Source organism: Talaromyces rugulosus, chromosome V, assembly GCF_013368755.1.
Source record: "Talaromyces rugulosus chromosome V, complete sequence".
In the NCBI taxonomy this organism is placed as follows: Eukaryota; Fungi; Ascomycota; class Eurotiomycetes; order Eurotiales; family Trichocomaceae; genus Talaromyces; species Talaromyces rugulosus.
Window position 1 is genome coordinate 1,714,201 of NC_049565.1, and position 19,685 is coordinate 1,733,885.

The 19,685-nt window shown below is 45.3% G+C and overlaps 7 protein-coding genes across 7 annotated transcripts; 3 read left to right on the forward strand and 4 right to left on the reverse strand.

The window, feature by feature from the left end:
• Positions 1 to 1,510: 1,510 nt before the first annotated feature.
• On the forward strand, positions 1,511 to 2,803 carry TRUGW13939_09141 (uncharacterized protein; the record flags this gene model as incomplete). Its single annotated transcript, XM_035492266.1, has 5 exons — positions 1,511 to 1,774; positions 1,838 to 2,018; positions 2,073 to 2,245; positions 2,311 to 2,410; positions 2,505 to 2,803. The coding sequence occupies 5 exons, from the start codon at positions 1,511 to 1,513 to the stop codon at positions 2,801 to 2,803; spliced, it is 1,017 nt and encodes a 338-aa protein (XP_035348159.1).
• Positions 2,804 to 3,681: 878 nt separating this feature from the next.
• On the forward strand, positions 3,682 to 6,341 carry TRUGW13939_09142 (uncharacterized protein; the record flags this gene model as incomplete). Its single annotated transcript, XM_035492267.1, has 4 exons — positions 3,682 to 3,759; positions 3,823 to 4,122; positions 4,181 to 6,134; positions 6,196 to 6,341. 4 exons carry the CDS (start codon positions 3,682 to 3,684, stop codon positions 6,339 to 6,341), a joined length of 2,478 nt encoding a protein of 825 aa, XP_035348160.1.
• A 115-nt stretch (positions 6,342 to 6,456) lies between these two features.
• On the reverse strand, positions 6,457 to 7,248 carry TRUGW13939_09143 (uncharacterized protein; the record flags this gene model as incomplete). The annotated part of the gene is made up of 1 exon (XM_035492268.1): positions 6,457 to 7,248. One exon carries the CDS (start codon positions 7,246 to 7,248, stop codon positions 6,457 to 6,459), a length of 792 nt encoding a protein of 263 aa, XP_035348161.1.
• A 661-nt stretch (positions 7,249 to 7,909) lies between these two features.
• Positions 7,910 to 9,125, reverse strand: TRUGW13939_09144 (uncharacterized protein; the record flags this gene model as incomplete). The annotated part of the gene is made up of 6 exons (XM_035492269.1): positions 7,910 to 8,195; positions 8,271 to 8,397; positions 8,459 to 8,479; positions 8,546 to 8,711; positions 8,777 to 8,962; positions 9,048 to 9,125. 6 exons carry the CDS (start codon positions 9,123 to 9,125, stop codon positions 7,910 to 7,912), a joined length of 864 nt encoding a protein of 287 aa, XP_035348162.1.
• A 419-nt stretch (positions 9,126 to 9,544) lies between these two features.
• On the reverse strand, positions 9,545 to 12,970 carry TRUGW13939_09145 (uncharacterized protein; the record flags this gene model as incomplete). The annotated part of the gene is made up of 1 exon (XM_035492270.1): positions 9,545 to 12,970. The coding sequence occupies one exon, from the start codon at positions 12,968 to 12,970 to the stop codon at positions 9,545 to 9,547; it is 3,426 nt and encodes a 1,141-aa protein (XP_035348163.1).
• A 1,285-nt stretch (positions 12,971 to 14,255) lies between these two features.
• On the forward strand, positions 14,256 to 15,599 carry TRUGW13939_09146 (uncharacterized protein; the record flags this gene model as incomplete). The annotated part of the gene is made up of 4 exons (XM_035492271.1): positions 14,256 to 14,410; positions 14,464 to 14,801; positions 14,901 to 15,350; positions 15,415 to 15,599. 4 exons carry the CDS (start codon positions 14,256 to 14,258, stop codon positions 15,597 to 15,599), a joined length of 1,128 nt encoding a protein of 375 aa, XP_035348164.1.
• Positions 15,600 to 17,850: 2,251 nt separating this feature from the next.
• On the reverse strand, positions 17,851 to 19,490 carry TRUGW13939_09147 (uncharacterized protein; the record flags this gene model as incomplete). Its single annotated transcript, XM_035492272.1, has 4 exons — positions 17,851 to 18,187; positions 18,253 to 18,599; positions 18,689 to 19,266; positions 19,328 to 19,490. 4 exons carry the CDS (start codon positions 19,488 to 19,490, stop codon positions 17,851 to 17,853), a joined length of 1,425 nt encoding a protein of 474 aa, XP_035348165.1.
• Positions 19,491 to 19,685: the final 195 nt, after the last annotated feature.

Below are 19,685 nucleotides of genomic sequence, written 5' to 3' on the forward strand. Positions count from 1 at the left end.
ATCGGATAGTAGTATTGCTGTTAAATCACTAAGTACTCTGCTACTTGTGTACATTGGAATCTATCAGGGGCGCGTTCGGAAGGACACGCAGAGTTCCCAAATACACTAAACCCCTTTTGGAAGCTCCTTCCTCATTGGCTGCAGGATCCGACTCGGTGCCGAGTCGGCTTGCAGATCTATCCACACATGGATTTACAGGCGTTTTCTGACAACATAGTCAATAAAAATAATAAATAGGTAATATTAGATGAATTCTATAAATAAGTACTAGAAGCTGATATTGATATAGTAACATACTAATATATTTCCCTATAAGTCCTTGCCTCTGAACATTTGAACCCTTGATTAAGTATAAAAAGGATCAACACTTAATAATGAACGAGGCTATCAACATATATTGAAAGCGCGCCGATTGGCTAAAGCAATCAAAAATAACTAAAGTCTATTTTTAAGGTTTAGTCGTTAATAAACTGTGCATGGAGTGACGAAGCAGAACCCATGCACAAAACGAGACCAACAACCAACCTGTAGAGACGAGGCGACACACTAAAAGGGCGTAGGCGATATATGCAGATACAACTATTGAAATGATGGTAGAAAGCATCGCGATAAAGGCACTGGTATAATAAACATAACTAAAGACGGGCGTACTCATAAATGTAGCCTGCAAGTAAAGAAAAGATAGGGCAAGATAGGACAATCCGAAGCTAAAGTCAGAGATAAATATTACAGACGCAATGCCTACAACCTAGTTAGCTTGAATTGGAACCAGAATAGGCATACTGGATGAAGCTTCTATCAGGCCGAATTCGTAGTTAAACGAAGTTGCTAGAGTGGATGGATGGTTGATTATTACAGTCTAAATGGGTGGGCGGAATGAGACTTATCAAACAATTTATGTTTGGATCAGCAGTCAGTCGCCGCTTTAAGCTGACGATCCTACGATGATTCATCACGAAAACTTATCTTCGGCTTTACTAATTCCGCCGGGCATGGCCAAACGGAGGAAGAATTCATCCGAGAACCTTTTCGTAATTTTACAGTTACTTTTCATATAACATTGAAGACACGTTGGTAGAAGATTTTTTTTATAAACGGACCGGCCGCGCTACATATACGGATTGCGTTGGTTTGGTTATAACCACCAAAAGGGAAACACAGTAGAAAATGATACGCAGTAATGGGAGCATATTTGCGCTTAAAAGTCTCCGGGATCCATCAAATGTTACAAAGCAGCGAGTCGAATTATTAACCGTCACGTCCGCCCGGATCCGTAGGCACGGCCTTTTTAGCTTGAAACGCCATGCCAACATGAGAACGCCTAATAATATCCGTCGATAATTGTGGTAACAGTTGTGGAGATAAATAGCACCATATTCCCTCCGTATTCGTAGGCTTCGGCTGCAAAGTAAAGAAAAACTGAAGATTCAAATAAGGACACCTTTCCTTCTAATATCGCTTCGACGCATTGTAAAGTGAACAGAATACAGTTATTCTGAAAAAAAAAAAAATGGTCCAAGAATTTGCTATACCCAAAGGCTCAACCGTGGTAATCACGGGTGCCAATGGCTATATTGCATCTCACGTTGCCGACATCTTGGTCGGGCTTGGATATCTAGTCCGCGGGACTGTGCGTTCGGAAAAGCCGTGGCTAGACCAGCTATTTGAAGAAAAATACGGCAAGGGAAAATTCCAAACAGTGGTTTTGCCTGATCTTGCTGCTGAGGGAGTTTACAAGGATGTCATCAAGGGGGCTGCGGGCTTTATACATGTAGTAAGTGCATTGTTGCTTTCTTCTTTGACTTCTTATATCACAGGGCTGACAATACTTTTATAGGCATCGGATGTCAGCTTTGACACTGATCCAAACCAGGTCATTCCAGTAGTTATCAATCTTACTACTAATGCTCTGAATGCAGCTGCTCAAGAGGCATCCGTTAAACGGTTTGTGCTCACGTCCTCATCAAGTGCAGCTCTGTGGCCGACGGCAGATAATGAAGGGCTTGTTGTAGACGAGAGTACGTCTAATCACATCCCTGGATTTTGGACAGAAGAAACTAATTGTATTGAAGATAGCTGGAACGAGACTGCGGTCAAAGCAGCTTGGGATCCAAATACGCCAGAAGGCGAAAAGCCATTAAATGTCTATGGCGCCTCCAAGACAGAGGGTGAGAGGACAGCCTGGAAATGGGTCCAGGAAAACAAGCCAGGCTTTGTTTTCAATTCTGTTCTACCTAATTTCAATGTACGTTTCCTTTTTTGGCTGGACCTCTCGTTTTCTCTTTTTCCTCTGGCTGACACAAGAAATAGACGGGCCCGACCTTGCATCCAGAAATCGGGGGCTCAACCATGAGCATGATACGCAGCCTATTGAAAGGTGATGACATGTTCGTAAAAATGATTCCACCCCGTAAGTACATATATACCCGATCCGATATACTACCAAAGAGTCAAGCGAGAAAAAAGAAATGGTGAAAAAAGGAAATTAACAGCAAATCACATAGAGTATTACATTGACGTCCGCGACTGCGCCCGTCTCCATGTCGCCGCCCTTCTTGACACCTCTATCAAGGACGAGCGCATCTTTGGCTTTGTCCACGAATTCAACTGGACCGATGTCATCACTCTACTCAGGGCACTTCGCCCAGACAACAAGCTCATCCCTGATCCTCCGACCAACGAACGGCGAGATAGGAGTCTGGTTAAAAGTAAGGTACGGGCGGAGCAAATATTACACTTTTTCTCGGGCAGGGCATGGACCGGGTTTAATGCTAGTGTGGAGGCGGGTATTGCGGGGTTCTAGGTAGTTCAGTCCCTTTTTATTGTGCAGATCCTGCAGGGTTCATAGCATAGGTGAGTCTTCTTAGAAAATATTATCTAGACGACTACGTATGTAGAATTTAGACGAATGAATGTACACATTGCTGCCAAATACTTTACATGTTTTATATTGCCGTTCTAGGAAATCCGTCGTTCTCCTGTCTAATGCAACTAAGACAAACAAACAATGGTGATGTATAAAACTATAATATATTCCAGAATATTGAAAACTGGCACGTACACCATAAAACTTTTGGGCGGCATCTTTCGATAGATCCATTCCAGAGCATAGGAGTGTATGTGGAGTTGGTGATTGGGTGGCGTGCAATACCCATGAATCTAAAGATTCGGCATGACTGGTACTGTCCTGCTAGGCAGCAGTGAACTCCAAAAGTCGAGGCTGTCGCTGCGTATATATATTTGGCTCTTTTCCGCTGCTGCAGGCTCAATCTTGTATTCGTTGTTTTCCCCGAAACGTATTTGTCGCATTATATTCAAATTTCTCCAGAACCTGGTTAGCGTTACCAAAAACAGTAATCCGCTCCGGTGGGATCTCTTGCCTCTTTTGTGGCCACCAGGTCTCCGCAAAAATTGAAAAACATTTGTACAGTTATGAATAGTTGTAAAAAAATATCCCATGTAACTTTAATCGATTATTGCTTTGATCACTTCCTATCATCTCACTTATGTTACTGACCGTTGGAATATGGTTAAGTCAGAGCATATTATGTAATTTTGATTACTAAGAATAGACACTGACGTTCCGCTATCCCCGCGTTTTCTATTCAAGGATTGAAAAGTTTATAAGGTTTTAGAGTTTTGACCAGCTTCTTCGTTTGATCAAGAGCGATTATGGACAACATGGCATCAACTCCTCACTCCCGTGCCTACAGGAAAGTCTCTAAAGCGTGCCAGCGTTGTCGGCGCCAGAAACTCAAGGTAGGCTACTACGCACCTACTGCGGGTGTGTTCGATGATATCTAATTCGATTGACATTCCTAGTGCGATAATCAACGCCCATGTGTGCCGTGTACTCGGACAGGTGTCGATTGTCGCCCTCCTTCACCAGAGAAATGGAAGATCTATGGTACCTGCATGAGCTCAGCACTCGACCCTCAACCCAAGAGAGCCCGAATGGGCGACCCCCCACCCGAAAACAATCAGTCTCAAGACAATGGTGACATTTCACGGCATGGGGATGACTCAAACAGTATCATATTGGAGGATGGAAGCGCTCAAGCGAATGACCAAATAGCGGATAACAGCGACCGACCGTGGCGATCTAGCTCTACGATGTCTCTAGTAGATAGAGTGGGCAAACCTGATCTTTTCGCTTTCCAGACTGCTAATCTTTCAAAAGGCCTTTAGGTTTTATAACGCAAATAGTCCTGGGTTTTCAGTGACAGCTGCCATTGCTAGAGAGCAAAGAAACTTTGTCAGCTCAGGAGAAAGACTTCCGAATGAAGGACCAGGGACAGCTTTCGAGAATGCGTCAACTCTCAATCCTAGTAACGAAAAGTTAGGCACTATTCGAGGAGTAGCACACTCATCTAGACTGGCTGTCTCTGACCTGCTAGAGCTGCTTCCGGATTTCGGAGTTGCCGCTTTACTTGTCGATACTTACTTCGATCGAGTCCATTGGTTCATGCTCATATTCCACCAGGATGAATTCCGGAAACGGTGGCAGAATCTATATGAAATTGCCAACAACCGAACAGCACTGAAAAATTCAGATATAGGCTTCCTCAGTGTATTTCTCATGGTGATCGCCATCGCCATGCAGTACGTCGGTACCCATAGAAAGCGCCTACTGGCCAGGCGTAATTTCGATTACGAAAAGTTTGGAGGGCGTATTTTTGCCGCTATTAGATCCAAGTTGTTAGATATCGTCTCCTTGGAGTCCCTAGAGGCCGTGCAGACCTGCGTCTTATTGGGGACATATTATCTCTTCCATGGGTCTCCTGGGCTAGCATGGCCAGTGTGTGGCTGTGGGTTACGCATTGCCCAAGCTCTAAACTTGCATCGGAAAATCTCTCGCAGTGGATCGGACTCAGCCCTTTCGGTGGATCTGCGAAATCAAAACGAAACCAGAAAGCGTTGTTGGTGGGCTATCTACGAAATCGAGACCTTCTGCTCCATGTCATACGGGTATCCGCATAGCATCAAAGACACTGATTGTGATGTGGAGCCTTTGGATCCATCTGCAAAATTGCAGTTTGTTCAATCACCCACATCGTTCGACGAACCATTGAAATGCGATGTTACGTTGCTGTCTTACAAATATTTCATGTCTAAGTTGTCTGTGCTTATCAAGGCAATCTTGGCCGATCTCTATGGGATTGGCTCGGTTTCTAATGTTGAAAATCCAACCTCCTCAGTCGGCTCAACTGATGATCTACGTTGTCTCATGAAGCAGGTTGTGGGGTTCGACACTAAGTTACGATTATGGAATGCAGAAATCCCTTCGAGATTGCAGTTTAGAGGAAACACCGGCGTCCAGACTAGCTATTCCTCACTAGATGACATGGACACAGACATCGGGGCTTCTAGTCCTCGCTTTGAAGAACATATTTTTCAGCTACAGGCATTGGCCCTCAAGCTCGCATATGAAAATACCAGGATACTTGTCCACCGGCCACTGCTTTCATACAAATTAGTAAGTAAGCAGAAATCAACGCAACCTACAGCGCCCTCTTGGGATGCTCTGGATTACGCAGATCCTTTTCTCCTCTCCCTAAAATCTTGTCGCGAGGCGGCTTTGAATACGTCCGAAATTGCCTGGATGCCAATATCGGGGTTAGTTTCTGGAACCTATGCAGCGACATTTGTTAGTATTCATGCTTTCACCTCCGGAGTCACACTTGGTATACTCAGTAGTGTTGAGCCTCTAAGCCAAGAATCCCATGAGTCGAAAAGTGGGTTGCATCGACTAATGAATATACAAACGAGGCTAAAAGACCGTTCCCCGTCAGCTGTGCAAGGTCTAGAAATCCTCCAGCGGCTAACAAGACATGTCATGGAGAAAGAATTAAACGCCATGCTAGACATTTCTCGGCCGTTGAAATCTAAAAATCTAATAGCTGGTACAAGTTCTTACGGATCTAACTCACCTACTCCCCGTCAGACTGTTCCGCCTGCTGAATTACAGCAATTCGTGCAGTTATCACCCAGTGCTACTCAGCAGCCCAGTGTAGAACCTAGCTCGCAAAATGCTTCTGATTTACTGTCTGGGGCGGAATCTACCAGAAATATCCCTTCTCTTCAAAACGGAACAGATTATGCATTGTCGCAAGAGGTGTCCGAACTAGATCAAGGTACCACTAATACATCCCACGGCTGTTAAATTCCAGAAACTAATTGACTGATCTCTTCTAGTCATGCCAACCTCAACAATTCAATTCGAATCACAACTAGAACAAACATTCATAGACTCCTCCCTAGATTGGCTTGCCACAGATGATTTTTCCGGGTGTGAACAGGCGTGGATATGGTGTTTAGATAACCGGGCCTTTGCAGATTGAAGCGAATTTCAACTTCAGTCCTGATATTTTGGTTTTCAATCGATATATCGGTGAAATTTACCTTTATAGCGATAAAACAGCCTCTTTGTATATTAATAATTGACAAATTTCCCATTTAGTAGCCACCAGCATCACCGTCTTCTGGCATGAGTTCAAATGAAACCTCAACAGGTTCGTTGCCAATGCCACGTTTCTTGGCATCCTCCAATATGGCTACCGTAGCTGTAGCCCCAATGCGAGTAACGCCAATGCTCATCACATGTAGTAAATCGTCCAATGTTCTCACACCCCCAGCAGCCTTGATCTGCACTTTGCTGCCTGACTTTTCTCGCATCAACTTCAAGTCTTTCACTGTAGCCCCTCGATAATTGTAGGATCCGTCCGCCTGTTTCACAAATCCATACCCAGTTGATGTTTTGACAAAGGCCACGCCAAGCTGAGTACAGATCTCGCATAGCCGAGCAATATGCTCGGGTTTCAGATAGTCATTTTCGAAAATGACTTTCAGGATAGCACCATTGGCCGTAACGGCGTCGTTGATCTGGCCAATCTCCCTTGTAACGTACTCCCAGTCGCCGCCAAGGACCTTTCCAATATTGACAACCATGTCAACCTCTGCGCCGCCTGCCTTGGAAGCATCGGTAGCCTCTGCAACTTTCATTTCAGTGGTGCTATTCCCATGAGGAAAACCAACAACGGGGCAGACCAAGACACCAGTTCCAGCAAGCTCTTTCTTCGCGAGTGGGATCAAGTATGGTTTAACGCAAGCTGTAGCAACGTTGTATTCACGTGCAATCTTCAGGCCGTTTAAGATGTCGGCATCGGTCATGGTCGGATGGAGAAGAGAGTGGTCGATCATTTTGGCCAACTGGTGGAGTGTTACCTTGATGGATTCTTTGGCGGCCATTTTGTGCTGCTGTGGTTGTTTTGAAGAAAAGGGCTCTATTCGGGGTTCAGTTTCGTTGTACTGGCTAATAGATGCCGTTTATGTCCCAATTGAAACGATGGAGGGAAGAGGAAAACAGCAACTAAATAGGTACTTGTAGTCGAATTTCTTGACAGTGGCAAACACTGAATTTGGAATCAGCCTCCGATGGATTTTTTTTTTCAAACTTCTATTGCAATAAACAGAAAAATAAGAAGCATGATATCTGCGGAGTAGTACTATGTGGGGTCGGCACGATGTCCGTTGGAGCCGCTTTCCGTAAATGGTAATATCCTCCACCGGGTCGTACCAGGGGCATTAGGTAAACGGTCTGTTGTTTGGTAGTGGTTTCCTTGTTTTTCATTTCTTCGGTAATCTCTTGTATTTATCTATTTTGAGGAAAGTCAATAAAATGACTGTCAATATCTAGGACTAGGATCAGAAAAATAGTATCGAGGATTGGGAATTATCTAGTTGTCATTGACACGTGGAATAAAGTAATTGTTCCACATCACGTTATATCTCTACTTATCAATTGTTATATAGCTCATAAACAGATAAACATTGGAAGTAGTTCCGCTTGACATCAAGATACAGACAAGCTATTTCATTCCTGCCGAGGTAAACCGAAGAAGTGCCACACTCATTCCCTAGGATACTTATAAAATCCTCTGGAATTCTTCACTCCAAGATTACCTGCATCAATCATGTCCTGTAAATACTTTTGTGGTTCACTAGGTAAGTTTTTACGCGTCTCTGCATAGTGCTTTTCAATATCCAAGACAACATCCAAACCAACCACATCCATGAGCTCACATGGTCCTTTTGGTGTCTTCAGAACATCTCTGAAAATCGCATCAATCTCATTCGGGGATGCCACACCTTCTGATAAAGTGAGTAGTGTTTCTCGCTTGATGGCAGCCCAAATTCTGTGTTGTTAGATATATTAGCTTACTTTCTTCGTACATTTAATAAAGACTATGGCTAGGAGCAATACAACTAACCTGTTATAAATGTATCCAACTGATGGCTTCCTCACTCTATATGGGGTAAAGCCATGTTCTTCGCTCTTTTTGACAAGCAGGTCAATGATAGACGGGTCAGTCTGCTCGTATCCCATTATTTCAATGGCTAGTTAATCAGTAATTGGTTCGGTGAGAGTTATACAGGTTTCATTGTGGCCAATACTCACCTGGAGTTTCCGGTGGCCAGTCTTGATGCGGTCCGCGATCAGATTTGATATTTCCAAAATACTACAATTAGAGAGGAATAAACTTACAGCAATGAGCACTGAGTACCCTCCGCGGGTTGTTGAGCGACAAATTCTCAATAATTTCCCCAATCACATAGCTACTAGAATTGGAAGCAAGGATTGTCTGATCTGGAGCCAAGTTGTCGAGTTGGCTGATTACGCTCTGTTTCAAGGCGAAATTCTCTGGCACGCACTAGCAGCAAACAAGCAGTTAGGAGATCAATGGGTCAATAATAGCAAATTCTTCCTTCCACGGACCTCAATTGCCAACCAAGCCTTTTCCAACTCTTCTTTGAGGCTGCTTGGCTTGGATGTTGTGATTTTACCCCAATTAGTAGAAATAGAAGAAGACGATGTACGAAGCTGATGGACGTGGTCGAGTCCTTGCGATAATTGGCTCTCTTGTTGATCAACCAGGTGAACAGGCTTTCCAGTACTAGACCACTAAACGGAGAAAATAATAAAATATATATTAATATTTCAGGTGATCAAGAATTTCGGGTTAATGCTGGTGATTCCGAATCCGTACCATGTAAGCTAGGCGTCTTCCTTGTGTGCCAGCACCCAGAATGACCACAGCTTCTCGCAGTAGTTTTGAGTTTGCCATTTTGTTGTTGTTCTTGCTAAATATTCCAGAAAATAACAGATTTCTAAAATATTGTGTGATTTTTGGTATTCATATTTATGCGCTTCGGATCCGATGCCGGATCCGAGGCTCCCCACAATCCCATGTTGCCAATTTACCAAGTTTGGTTCTTTTTTTTTTTTCAAGTACCCTTAATAATAAGAATTAGTTAGTTTTTTAATCACCGGCTCTATTCCGTCATGTCATTTATCTGATATAGTAAAGTAGGGTAGACGTCATTGGTATCTAAAAATATCCAATCCAGGACAATTAACACTTTGCTATAGTACAACCTAAATATGATAACATATGGCCCGAAACATCATCTGTTGTAAACAAACATTTTAAATTGTCATTCATATCGTAAAATCATCAAATATAATTTGTTTTAAGCACATATTCTACATCATATTGGTTCCTCTCATAGAGAACCCCTTTTCAGCGGCGAGATTATTTGCATATATGTGCAATGGAGTCGTAGTAGCACCCCTTCGAGCAGTGTTCCTCGTCGCGACAGGCAACAACCCTCCACCAAAATAATCAGATTCAACGCTCTGTCTCACTTTGGCGCCGCTGAGAATACGCTCTATTTCAAGTGCCTGGGCAGCCATGCTGCCTTGTTTGTTATTGGTCAAATCGAGGGTATGTTGTTGTTGATGACGGGTTTGGAGAAGGCTTTTCGGCCCTTGTCTGTTGCGAAGCCGCCATTCGCGGATGCGGCGATACACCGCTCGAGCCCCGTGGCGGATGTCATCAACCGAGAGAGCGAGCAGGACAAGAGGAATAGAAATAGCGAATCCGATACCGAAAATGTACTTGGACACGTAGGAAATCGGCAGATTGGTATTCCCACTCGGTTCGTGCGGAAATTCTTCAACGTTGATAGCGAAAAATGAAGCTATAAAGGACAAAGGCAGAAACACGATTGTCACGACGGTAAACATCATGATCGTTTTCCCCTGTCGGGCAGTCCCTGCAGCTTGATCGCGCGCAAAACGTGCCTCGAAAGCGTTGGCGTGCTTTTGCTTCAGGTCGAGCAGATCTGTGATTGAGTGATAGATGCGTTCAGTCTGTTTATCCATTCGGTCGACGTCCTTGACGTGCATTTCGACAATTCTTTGTTGTTCTCGGAACTTTTTCTTTAGTTCGCTTTGCGATTTATGCTGTCCGAGATAAATCTCACATATCGCATCTTGAAGATCAATTAGTACCTGTTTTTGATACTCAAGCACAGTGCGGATCATATTGAGCTCGTCTCGTATATCCTTGGCTTCCGCAAGAAGGTCTGTCTCTTGGCCAATATCAAGTAACTTATCAACAAAGAGTGGCTGCGTGTTTTCATCATCATCATCGTCATCATTGTCACCGCTTAGATAACTACCGCGGCCCAAGTTGAGCTGCCGATGGTGCTTCAGCCACTCTGAAGCTTGTGCAGAAGCAATGTTGAATTCTCTAAAAAGAACAGTCTCGCGATCTGTCGCGGTACCGATGGAGGATTCAAACATGTCTAGGAACTGGTATTCCTCATCTCCCATGCGATGTCGGTCAAAGACACCCGAACAACGACCGCTGATAATAGTGGCCAGCTCGTATACGGATCGTACCGGCTCGCGTGTCTTTGAATTGATGTCTTCAATAATCCCGTCCAGCACATTGAGAGGATCGTTCTTTGGTTGCTCCCACCGCTGTGGAAAGCTAGTGACGATTAGATTCTTGCCTAGGATCCACATCCACAACTGATCAACCATGAATATTTTCGGGTCTCTCGTTATTTGCTCATCCCATCGCTTCTGATATCGATATACCACTTGATCTGTGTCGCGAGTCTTGGTATCTATATTTGGGTAAAAAAACTGGTCCAGCGTGCGGCGGACATGAAGCGACGCATTCGAGGAATTAACATGAGCTCGAATCAACATTTCATCTCGTGTGGATTCTCTTGTTAACCTCGGAAGAGGTGTTATTCTCTTCTCTGCTTCTATGATTGCTTCTCGCATCTTCTGCTGGCATTCAGTTGTCTCAAAATGGAGATATGGCATAAACATGCAGATGTTGCTTCGGACAGTTGGAGTCGGTTCTCTCAACGAGGGGGACAAGGAGGGTCGCATCTTTTTGTCAACGCCGTGGCTCGGCTTGTTCTTCTCACTTTTGGATGCATCTTTCCCGCTTTTGTTGCGTTTCGATTGGCCTCGCGATTTTCGTCCCGAGGCGCTGTCGTCGTCTTGTGACTGGGATTCCTTGCTCAGTCCAGTCTCTCGTTTTTTGAAAGAAGGGGGCGGCGTGTCAGGGGGTTTGGTGATTGCTGGTCCGTTGATTACCAGGCGCGGCAATGGATCTTCTTCCTTTTCCGGAGATTTTTGGTCTTCTCCTTCCTCGTCTTCATCTCTGTTCCGCGGTGCTCGAGGAGTACTTTGGCATAGGGGTCTCATAAAGTGCGAATGCGGGCGTTGTCCGCGATGCTGGTGATTGAAAGATTTTTCGAGGCCTTTGAAACCTTCAATATCACCAGCGCCTTCTTCAATGAACGACTTGGTCATCAATGCTTCAACCCAGGCCATGTTATTAGCAGGCAGGTGTATCCATCGAAATTCGGTTGCCTTCACATTCGTCGGGAGCGTAGCGATGGCCTGTTTACGAGGGTTCTTCGAGTCGCGGCCATACAGCAGTTCGTAAACGGAAACTTTTTTCACTCGATTTTCGTTGTGAAAGTTGCCAAAGTCAACAATCGTCGCGTCAAAGCCCTTGCATGCACCAATGGCGTCCTCGGATAATGCTTCAACATGATTAAAAGGAGCCAGCAGCCTCACAATGTCTTTCCGCTTGAACTGGGCTGCCCGCAAGAAGGGAGTGCTTCCAAAGGTATCTCGAGTGCGTCTTCGAAGCTCCGGTCGCTCTAGGAGGCATTCGACAACATCTGTATGACCGGCCTGGGCGGCTAGGTGTAAGGGGGTTATACCATTCAGCAATTGACTATTGACGTCCGCACCCTCTTTTATCAGTAGCCGAACAATATTTTGGAAGCCTTTGTCAGAGGCATTATGAAGGGGGGTCCATCCACCGTCGCTCCGGGCATTGACATCGGCATCGTTCTCCACCAGCAGCTCCACGACGTCTTCCCGGTCGTGGGCAGTGGCCATATGTAATGCAGTCTTATTTCGCAAGTCGACGGCATCGATGTATGTTGATGGACAGCCGTGCGGGCATTCGAGCAGCAATTCCGCAAAATGGGTTTTCCCCGTTGCGCAGGCCCAATGCAGTGGTGTCCGGCCGAGTTCATCACGAGCACCAAGGTCGCACGTCGTTCGCAATAGCATATTAACCACATCGTCGCCCCAGTCACACTGCTTGTCAGCCGCCAGGTTGTGCAAGATGTTGCGTTTCCGGTTATCTGTCGCATTGACGTCGGCGCCCCTGGAGATGAGCAGCTGCAGCACATGCCAGTGGTTCTTCCATGCAGCTGTCATGAGCGCCGTTCGACCTTTCTTGTCGCGAAACTCAGGCGTGGCGCCAGCATCGAGCAACAGTTTCACAATCTGCACCTGGTTGCGTTCTGTTGCGCGAAACACTGGAGGCGCACGATTTCCGGCTCCTTCAAAGCTTGCGCCCTCTTCCAGAAGGAATCGAGTTGCCTCTACACGCCCGCGATCACAGCTCCTCATCAGTCCAAGTTCCAGGAATGCCGGACTCAACTGCCCCTTGTCGCGAGCGACTTCAACGATGTGTTTCAGGCCATCGATATCATTGTTCTCCGCAGCGCGCAAAAGTTTCGGTTCGAGGCGATCTCCACGATCGCTGCCAGCGGTCGACATCGACCGCGACCGCGACATTGTTGTGTGGTTATCGATTTATTCGGTAGTAGCGGTGTTGACTTGTTTCCTATTCCGACGATTACAATTGACAGTTTTGTTTCTCCACTGGTTCCAAAGTACATGCCAATTCAGTTTCGGCGCAGAACCAGAGTCGCGAATCGCAGGATAGGGAATGACATCTTCATCAGAACGGAAAACACAGAAATTAGGAGGTAAGAATCAGCCCATTGCATTAAGATCGCATAACCCCGCAGAATATAAGCGGCAAGCTTGTGAGACGACGAACAATGTCCAACTGCAGGTTGCACAAGGACAACTTTTTCCTTCTCGGATGATTGTTTAGCTGAGGATCAGTCCTCAGTGCTCACACCAAGCGGGGACTATGAGCACATCCCGAACCCACTTTTATGTCTTATCACTCTCTACTATTGGCTGTAAGTCAATTTAGCCGCAACGCTAAACCCAATCCTTGCGTCTTTTAAATTGGTAACGCATTCTATTGGTCAGACTTGATATATGTGGGGCGTCATTACGAGCCCGCGGGCCGTCGATGTCTGATTGGCTGATTGCAAATTGTACTCCGTATACTTCGTAGTTTTATGTTGTAGAACACCCGCTGGCCATTTCACATCTATCAGCACTATATTCAATGTTTGAACTTGAACAAGCAAACATGTATTACCCACGAGCAGCCCACGGTATCCAGGCGAGCATGTCGGCAGCCGCCAAATGCTGTAGCAACAAGCCTTGAGAATAAATTTCTCCGTGTTCTTCCAACTGTGTCAGAGAATAAATTTTCTTTCTTTCTTTCTAATTTAACATCAGCTATCATGACCCCTATCCATTAATCTTAGGCAACAAAGCGAATGGTTTAACAGCCCCCAACCCGAGTTTCGCTTCAGTGTCATGTAGTGGACCAGCTAGAACCTTTTGATTACATTTCTGTCATTGAGCTATGGTTGAACGTTATGTCGTCGGCGATAGCAACATAACGGAGCGTGCTGAATGGTCGGATTTAAGGTCGCTGGGTCATATAAGTGGGTGGACCATAATTGTGGATCTCAGGACGTATCCCAAGTGGACGGATATAAGTACTACGCTAGGCTGTTAGGGAAGATTACATTGAGGAATATCAAATTATTTCTATTTTTTCAGTGATGCCTAGCTTTCAGCTTGCAGATGGGGCATGCAACAAAAGCATAAATAGTCTTAAACACCCCATGCAATCATTATCTTCTTTCAACTGTTCCAACCCATAATTTCAACAAGAACAAACGAAGAAAAACACCAGTCAACACGTATCATGTCGACCAAGCCGACTGTTCTCATTATTGGTGGTGGAATAGGAGGTCTGGCTTTAGGCCAGATGCTTCGCAAAAACAGCATCCCTTTTCGCATCTTTGACCGTGATGCCAGCTCAACAGCACGCCGCCAAGGATGGTGTATGACGCTGCATTGGTATGAAACATTGTCTTTTAAAAATTTTCGAATGTTGTTCTAACAGTTTCAAGGGTTATCAATGACATTAAAGCAAACTTTCCGGAAGATATTCTTCCTCTTCTGGATACCGTATCACACCTCGACAATTACGGGACAGCATGTGATGCGGCACTGTACAATGGCGGAACCGGAAATAAGAATATACACCTCAGTCCCACCGAAAGCAACCCTTTTATTCGAGCAAACAGAGCAAAGCTCAGAGGGATGCTATCCACAAACTTGACAGTGGAATTTGATAAACAATTTGAACACTACGAAGAGACAGACTCGGGCGTCACCGCATTCTTTTCAGACGGAAGTTTGGCAAAGGGAGATATTCTTGTTGGAGCTGACGGTTCTCACAGTCTTGGTAGGTTTTGGTTTATTTTTTTTCCCTCTCCTTTTTTTCTTTTATCCTCTTTTTTCCTCTCCTTTTTTGAATGATCCAGGTAAATCTGACAATATATAGTGCGCCAGCAACTTCTCGGGTCAGAACATTCCAAGAACTACAGTCTACCCATGGAAGTCTGCATGGGAGAAACAACTCTTACCAAACCTCAATACGAGAAGATCTTTACAGAATTCGCAAAATCATGGTATGCTGCAGAAACTCGTGCCAACTTCTTCTGTGGATTGCACGGTGTTTCCGATGACAAGGAAACTGCTCGCTACTACTGGATGACAGTCCAGCAAAAGAATACCAGGGACAAGACATCGGTTTCAAATCTTGAATACTATCATCGAGCAACACAAGCTGTGAAAGGTATTCACTCCAAGTTTCTGATGCCACTGTATAATACAACTCCAGAGGGTATGGTTAATCCACCTTTATCGCTTGAAGACTTCATCCCGCCGAAGGAAGGTTTGCCTAAGGGAAGAGTTACACTTCTGGGCGATTCTTTGCACCTCATGACACCTTGTACGTTGAAGGCCCTATTTGACTCATCAACCCTTATGCGATTTTGCAACTAACATCCCTATAGTCAAGGGCTCCGGCGGTAATCTTGCTATCAAGGATGGCTTGGATCTAGCGTCACTTATTGCGAACAGTGGTGAAAATATTCCGGCTTTGTTACAGGAATATGCGAGTTTAGCGATTCCAAGGGCCACAGAACTAGTCCTCGAGTCAAGAACAAGAACGGAGGTTTGGACGGGCGACAACAATTAGCCTACATGCATCAGAGCAACTGGTATTTCATGTATTCCGAATTACTGTAATATTATAGGCCCATTTATGCGAGTTGCTGGTGACATATCTGCCTTAGGCCAGTAGGTCACGTGTGAGCAAACAAAGAAAATATATTTCTTAAGCGACCTTCACACACAAATACTTTTTTGTTCTTCATACAATCAATTAAGTCAACTTGTCAAGCACAGTTGTCAATATCCTGAGTCTTTATTGAAATAAAATGACCCTAGTTGTCGACAAACATCGATAAAGCCACTGATCGTCCGAAGCATGAGGTGGCATCGGGATATGGGGACTGAGTGCTTCAAAAACCCTTCCTCTCGACCAAAGTTCGGAGTCCGGGCTCACTCACTTCAATGTTTCATCACCGGCTTTTCATGCCGTATGAGACCCGGCCGAAATCCTGGACTTCGGAAATGAAAGCTGAACGCGGCGTGTTTCATGGCTGGAAAAACACCCCCCAAGCGCTTCTAAGACGGCGAGTGATATGTCGCTAGATGAAGTTTATCCCGCTCAGGTCATCCGATTTGCTATCAGTCTGCTACGCCTGGAGGGAATCCGGCCGTACTTACTTGAAATGAAACGCACAGCATCGTAGGGACAATCCTTACCTGGAGGAGAGATGAGAAAATGGGAAAGCCCCCCATAGATGTGGATAAAATGGACATGTTTGTAGCGTTTTGGGTAGCAAGAAAGGGCATTGACAAAGACACACTCACAAAAGTCGAGCAGCTCATAAGGTCTTTGCCTCGGGCACTGTTGATGATTTTGCATGCCTTGCGTCGTTACGATAAACCTCAACCTCCCAAGAAACGACTCGATCGAAATTTCCGACCAAGGGTGGTATGCTTGATTGTGAGATCAAGAATGCCGAAGACGAAGGAAGAAGGGGAAAATTGATGGGGAGAGAAGTAGAAATCTTTCGAAAAACAACAGGAAAGGCTCTCTTTAGAAAAGAGCCGAAATCGACAGCATCGAAAACGAAGACATCCAACCCGACAACTCAACAGAGGACAGCGAATCAAAAAAGTTTCTGAATTTCCAAAATCCAAAGATCCATGGATGAAATATCATGACCGTGGTCGAGACTTTCGCAGCGATGAGGATGAAGACACTTTCGACCACCGAGACTATCTTGACCAGCATATGGATGAATACTAAAAGAAGATATGCGGGAGAGCCGGTAAGAAATTCTCTATCAAAATGAACAGACATTAGGCGAAATACGGGACGTTAAAATTAAATTCATCGATTCGAAGTCCAACTTGTTGGATGTGTCCATCTTCAGTCTTGAACAAGGCGTGAACTACGGTGATCTCGACAATCGAAAACTCAAAGTTCAAGGGAAACTCTCGTGGAGTCTGAAGAGGGCGATCTCAACCTAGTGCTCCAGGACGACCCAATCCCCCTGGACAACCCAATGCCTCAGGAAGACACAATGCTCCAGGAAGACTCGGGCCATGGAGTTGACATGGTTCACAATGGACCAGATGGTTATGAACATGATACTATCCCAAGTATGGGACCCTCTACCTCTTATCAAGAAGACTTAATGCAGACCGTGAGTTTGATGAATTAATCAGTGCGATGCAATAGACCCCGACAATTCGGACAAATCAAACGAAAAAGATGTAGACCACGCGCGGTTATCCCAGCTGCGGAATATCTATATTTCCATTACTACACCCAGGTATAGAAGGCCGGGGTTTTTCGATGAGTACGGAAAGCCTGTGTGGGATGTTGTTGTGATGGGCTAGCTTCTATTGAAGCACTGGGCTTAATGTTCCCTCGATATGGATATGAAGCTCTACCCCGGGTAGCATAACGATAAAGGGGTCGATTTCTAGTCCGTTCATTTTAGATCTTTTTGCTGTCGCGGATAACAAGTAGATATGGGTTATATTCAACGATGGCAGGTAACTATTATCAATAGACGATAATCTTGGTGGCGGAGACATGAGTTGACGCTGCTGTCAGCCTAGATTCTTCGCACCCCGTATATTATTCCTAACTATAGAGAAAAATATATATGTAGTCAAATCTCCAAGAATCAAGTTTTTTTTTTTTTTTTTTTGAAGTTAAATTAAATAACCATTACTAAATTAATGGCCAACACTTTTTTCTAGTACTGTATCTGTTCTGATGACACCCAAAAGAAATTGACGCCCAAAATTCGAAATATAATTACACGAGTCAATGGTGCAATGATACCCTAAAGCATGGCTTGCTTCTACACGCTCCAGTCTCCATTAGACTTGAGATCAGAACGTATTCCAGCAGTCATGCGTGCATGTTCTGATTCCATCGACCAGGGCCGGTAAACATGGCCCGGAGGAACATTCGTGTTTCGAAATTCCGAGGAGCCATTTGTTTGAAGATAATCCAAGCACTTTTGATAGTTCTCTATTGCGTACGCCTCAGGTTTATGCGCCCAAACCCACCTCCCGATCTTGAAGAAGCCAATATCACTGATCTCTGGATTTCGCGCAATCTCGTCTAGATTGGCATAATGCAGTTCTTCTCTGTTGGTGAAGCCTGTCTGCTGGAGAATCGAAGTACGCTCGAAGCTGGCGTTATTTTATTTAGTTTTTTTTGCTTTTGGGAAGCCAAATTGGATTTTGGTATGGCTTACCGCAGTTTATTATAAACTCGAGTCGACCACGGAGCGCCCTGCTTTCCTCCCTGGCGCAGACACTCAGCAATCGAAATAGCGTCCTCACAAGCCTGCACCGCACCATTTCCGGCCGTGGGCAGAAATGTATGTGCCGCGTCTCCGAGCATGACGATGCGGCCACCGGCCGATGTCCACTGTTCTACGGGATCACGCGACCTCAAGCCCCAGTCAACGACTTGGCCGGGGATGCGCCGCATAAAGTCTATTACTGCTGGGTCCCATGAGGAGCATTTTTGCTCCAACTGGTCCACGAGCACAGCTGATTCTCGGAGGTTGTGCCAGGACTCGATAGCTTTGCCATCACCCTGCTAGAAAGTCAGAAAACCCAGATGCAGTGAGGAAAGGACATATAGTTCGAAGGGTTACATGCCTCGTGAGTAAACGCAAATGCTACAGAGTCTTTGGTTAACCAGATAATAAGATGTATATCGTTACTAAGATAGACTCGAAATTCGGGCTGGGTGTCGACATTCTCGACCAGCTGGTGGGCAAGGGAACCCTTGGGAATGGAAGAGCGTGGAAAAGCCATCCGCGCAATAGCATAGCCACTGTCTAGCACAGGTAGATCTATTCCTGTGATATCCTTCGTCGAGGGATATCCTATACCGTTGGCAACCACACAGACATCGGCTGTGAGAGTAATGCCAGGTTGATTGGTATTTATAACGACATGATCATCATGCTCAACGATTTCTTGCACTGCCTGCGAAAAATATACCGGAATTCCCAGTCTAATGCATTGGTCGTAGAGCATACGCGTGAAGTCTGATCTTCGGCTGAGCAACGAGGCCCGGGGTAGTTCTCCCTTTTCGGCCACATGTCGCCATTCCGGGAACATTCTCTTCAGACATTTGCCCTCTGGGTTCCAGATGCTGATAGTGCAGTCATAGAAGTTCTTTTGGTATTGCTCGTCCATGGTGGGATATAGTTTAAACGTCGAGATACCAGATGGGGGCACGGTAACGAAGTCACCTGGGGAAATACTTCCATTAGGTTGATATTGATGCTAACTGCCCGACCAGTGTATACATACCAAGCAATGAGATATCCTTGTTCTTTTCGAGCACAACCACATCGCAGCCCTTGCGCCAGCACTCCAAAGCGGAGAGCAGACCACCGACGCCAGCACCAACGATGATGACCTTGAGGTTTAGGGCTGGGTGCCGCGCAACCCTGTCTACCACGGTCTCGGCCATTGTTGACGCTTTTGCTAACGAGGACGTGATTTGACTGATTTAATATTTGAAAGCATTAATATTAATTAAGCACACTCTCGACATATACTTAGCACACTTTAGCCTGTAATATAGCTGGGTCTATGATGCTGGGACTGCCAGGGTGGGAACGTAAGGCTGGCTGCGTCCCGTGGCAATTTCCCACTTGGGATGGTC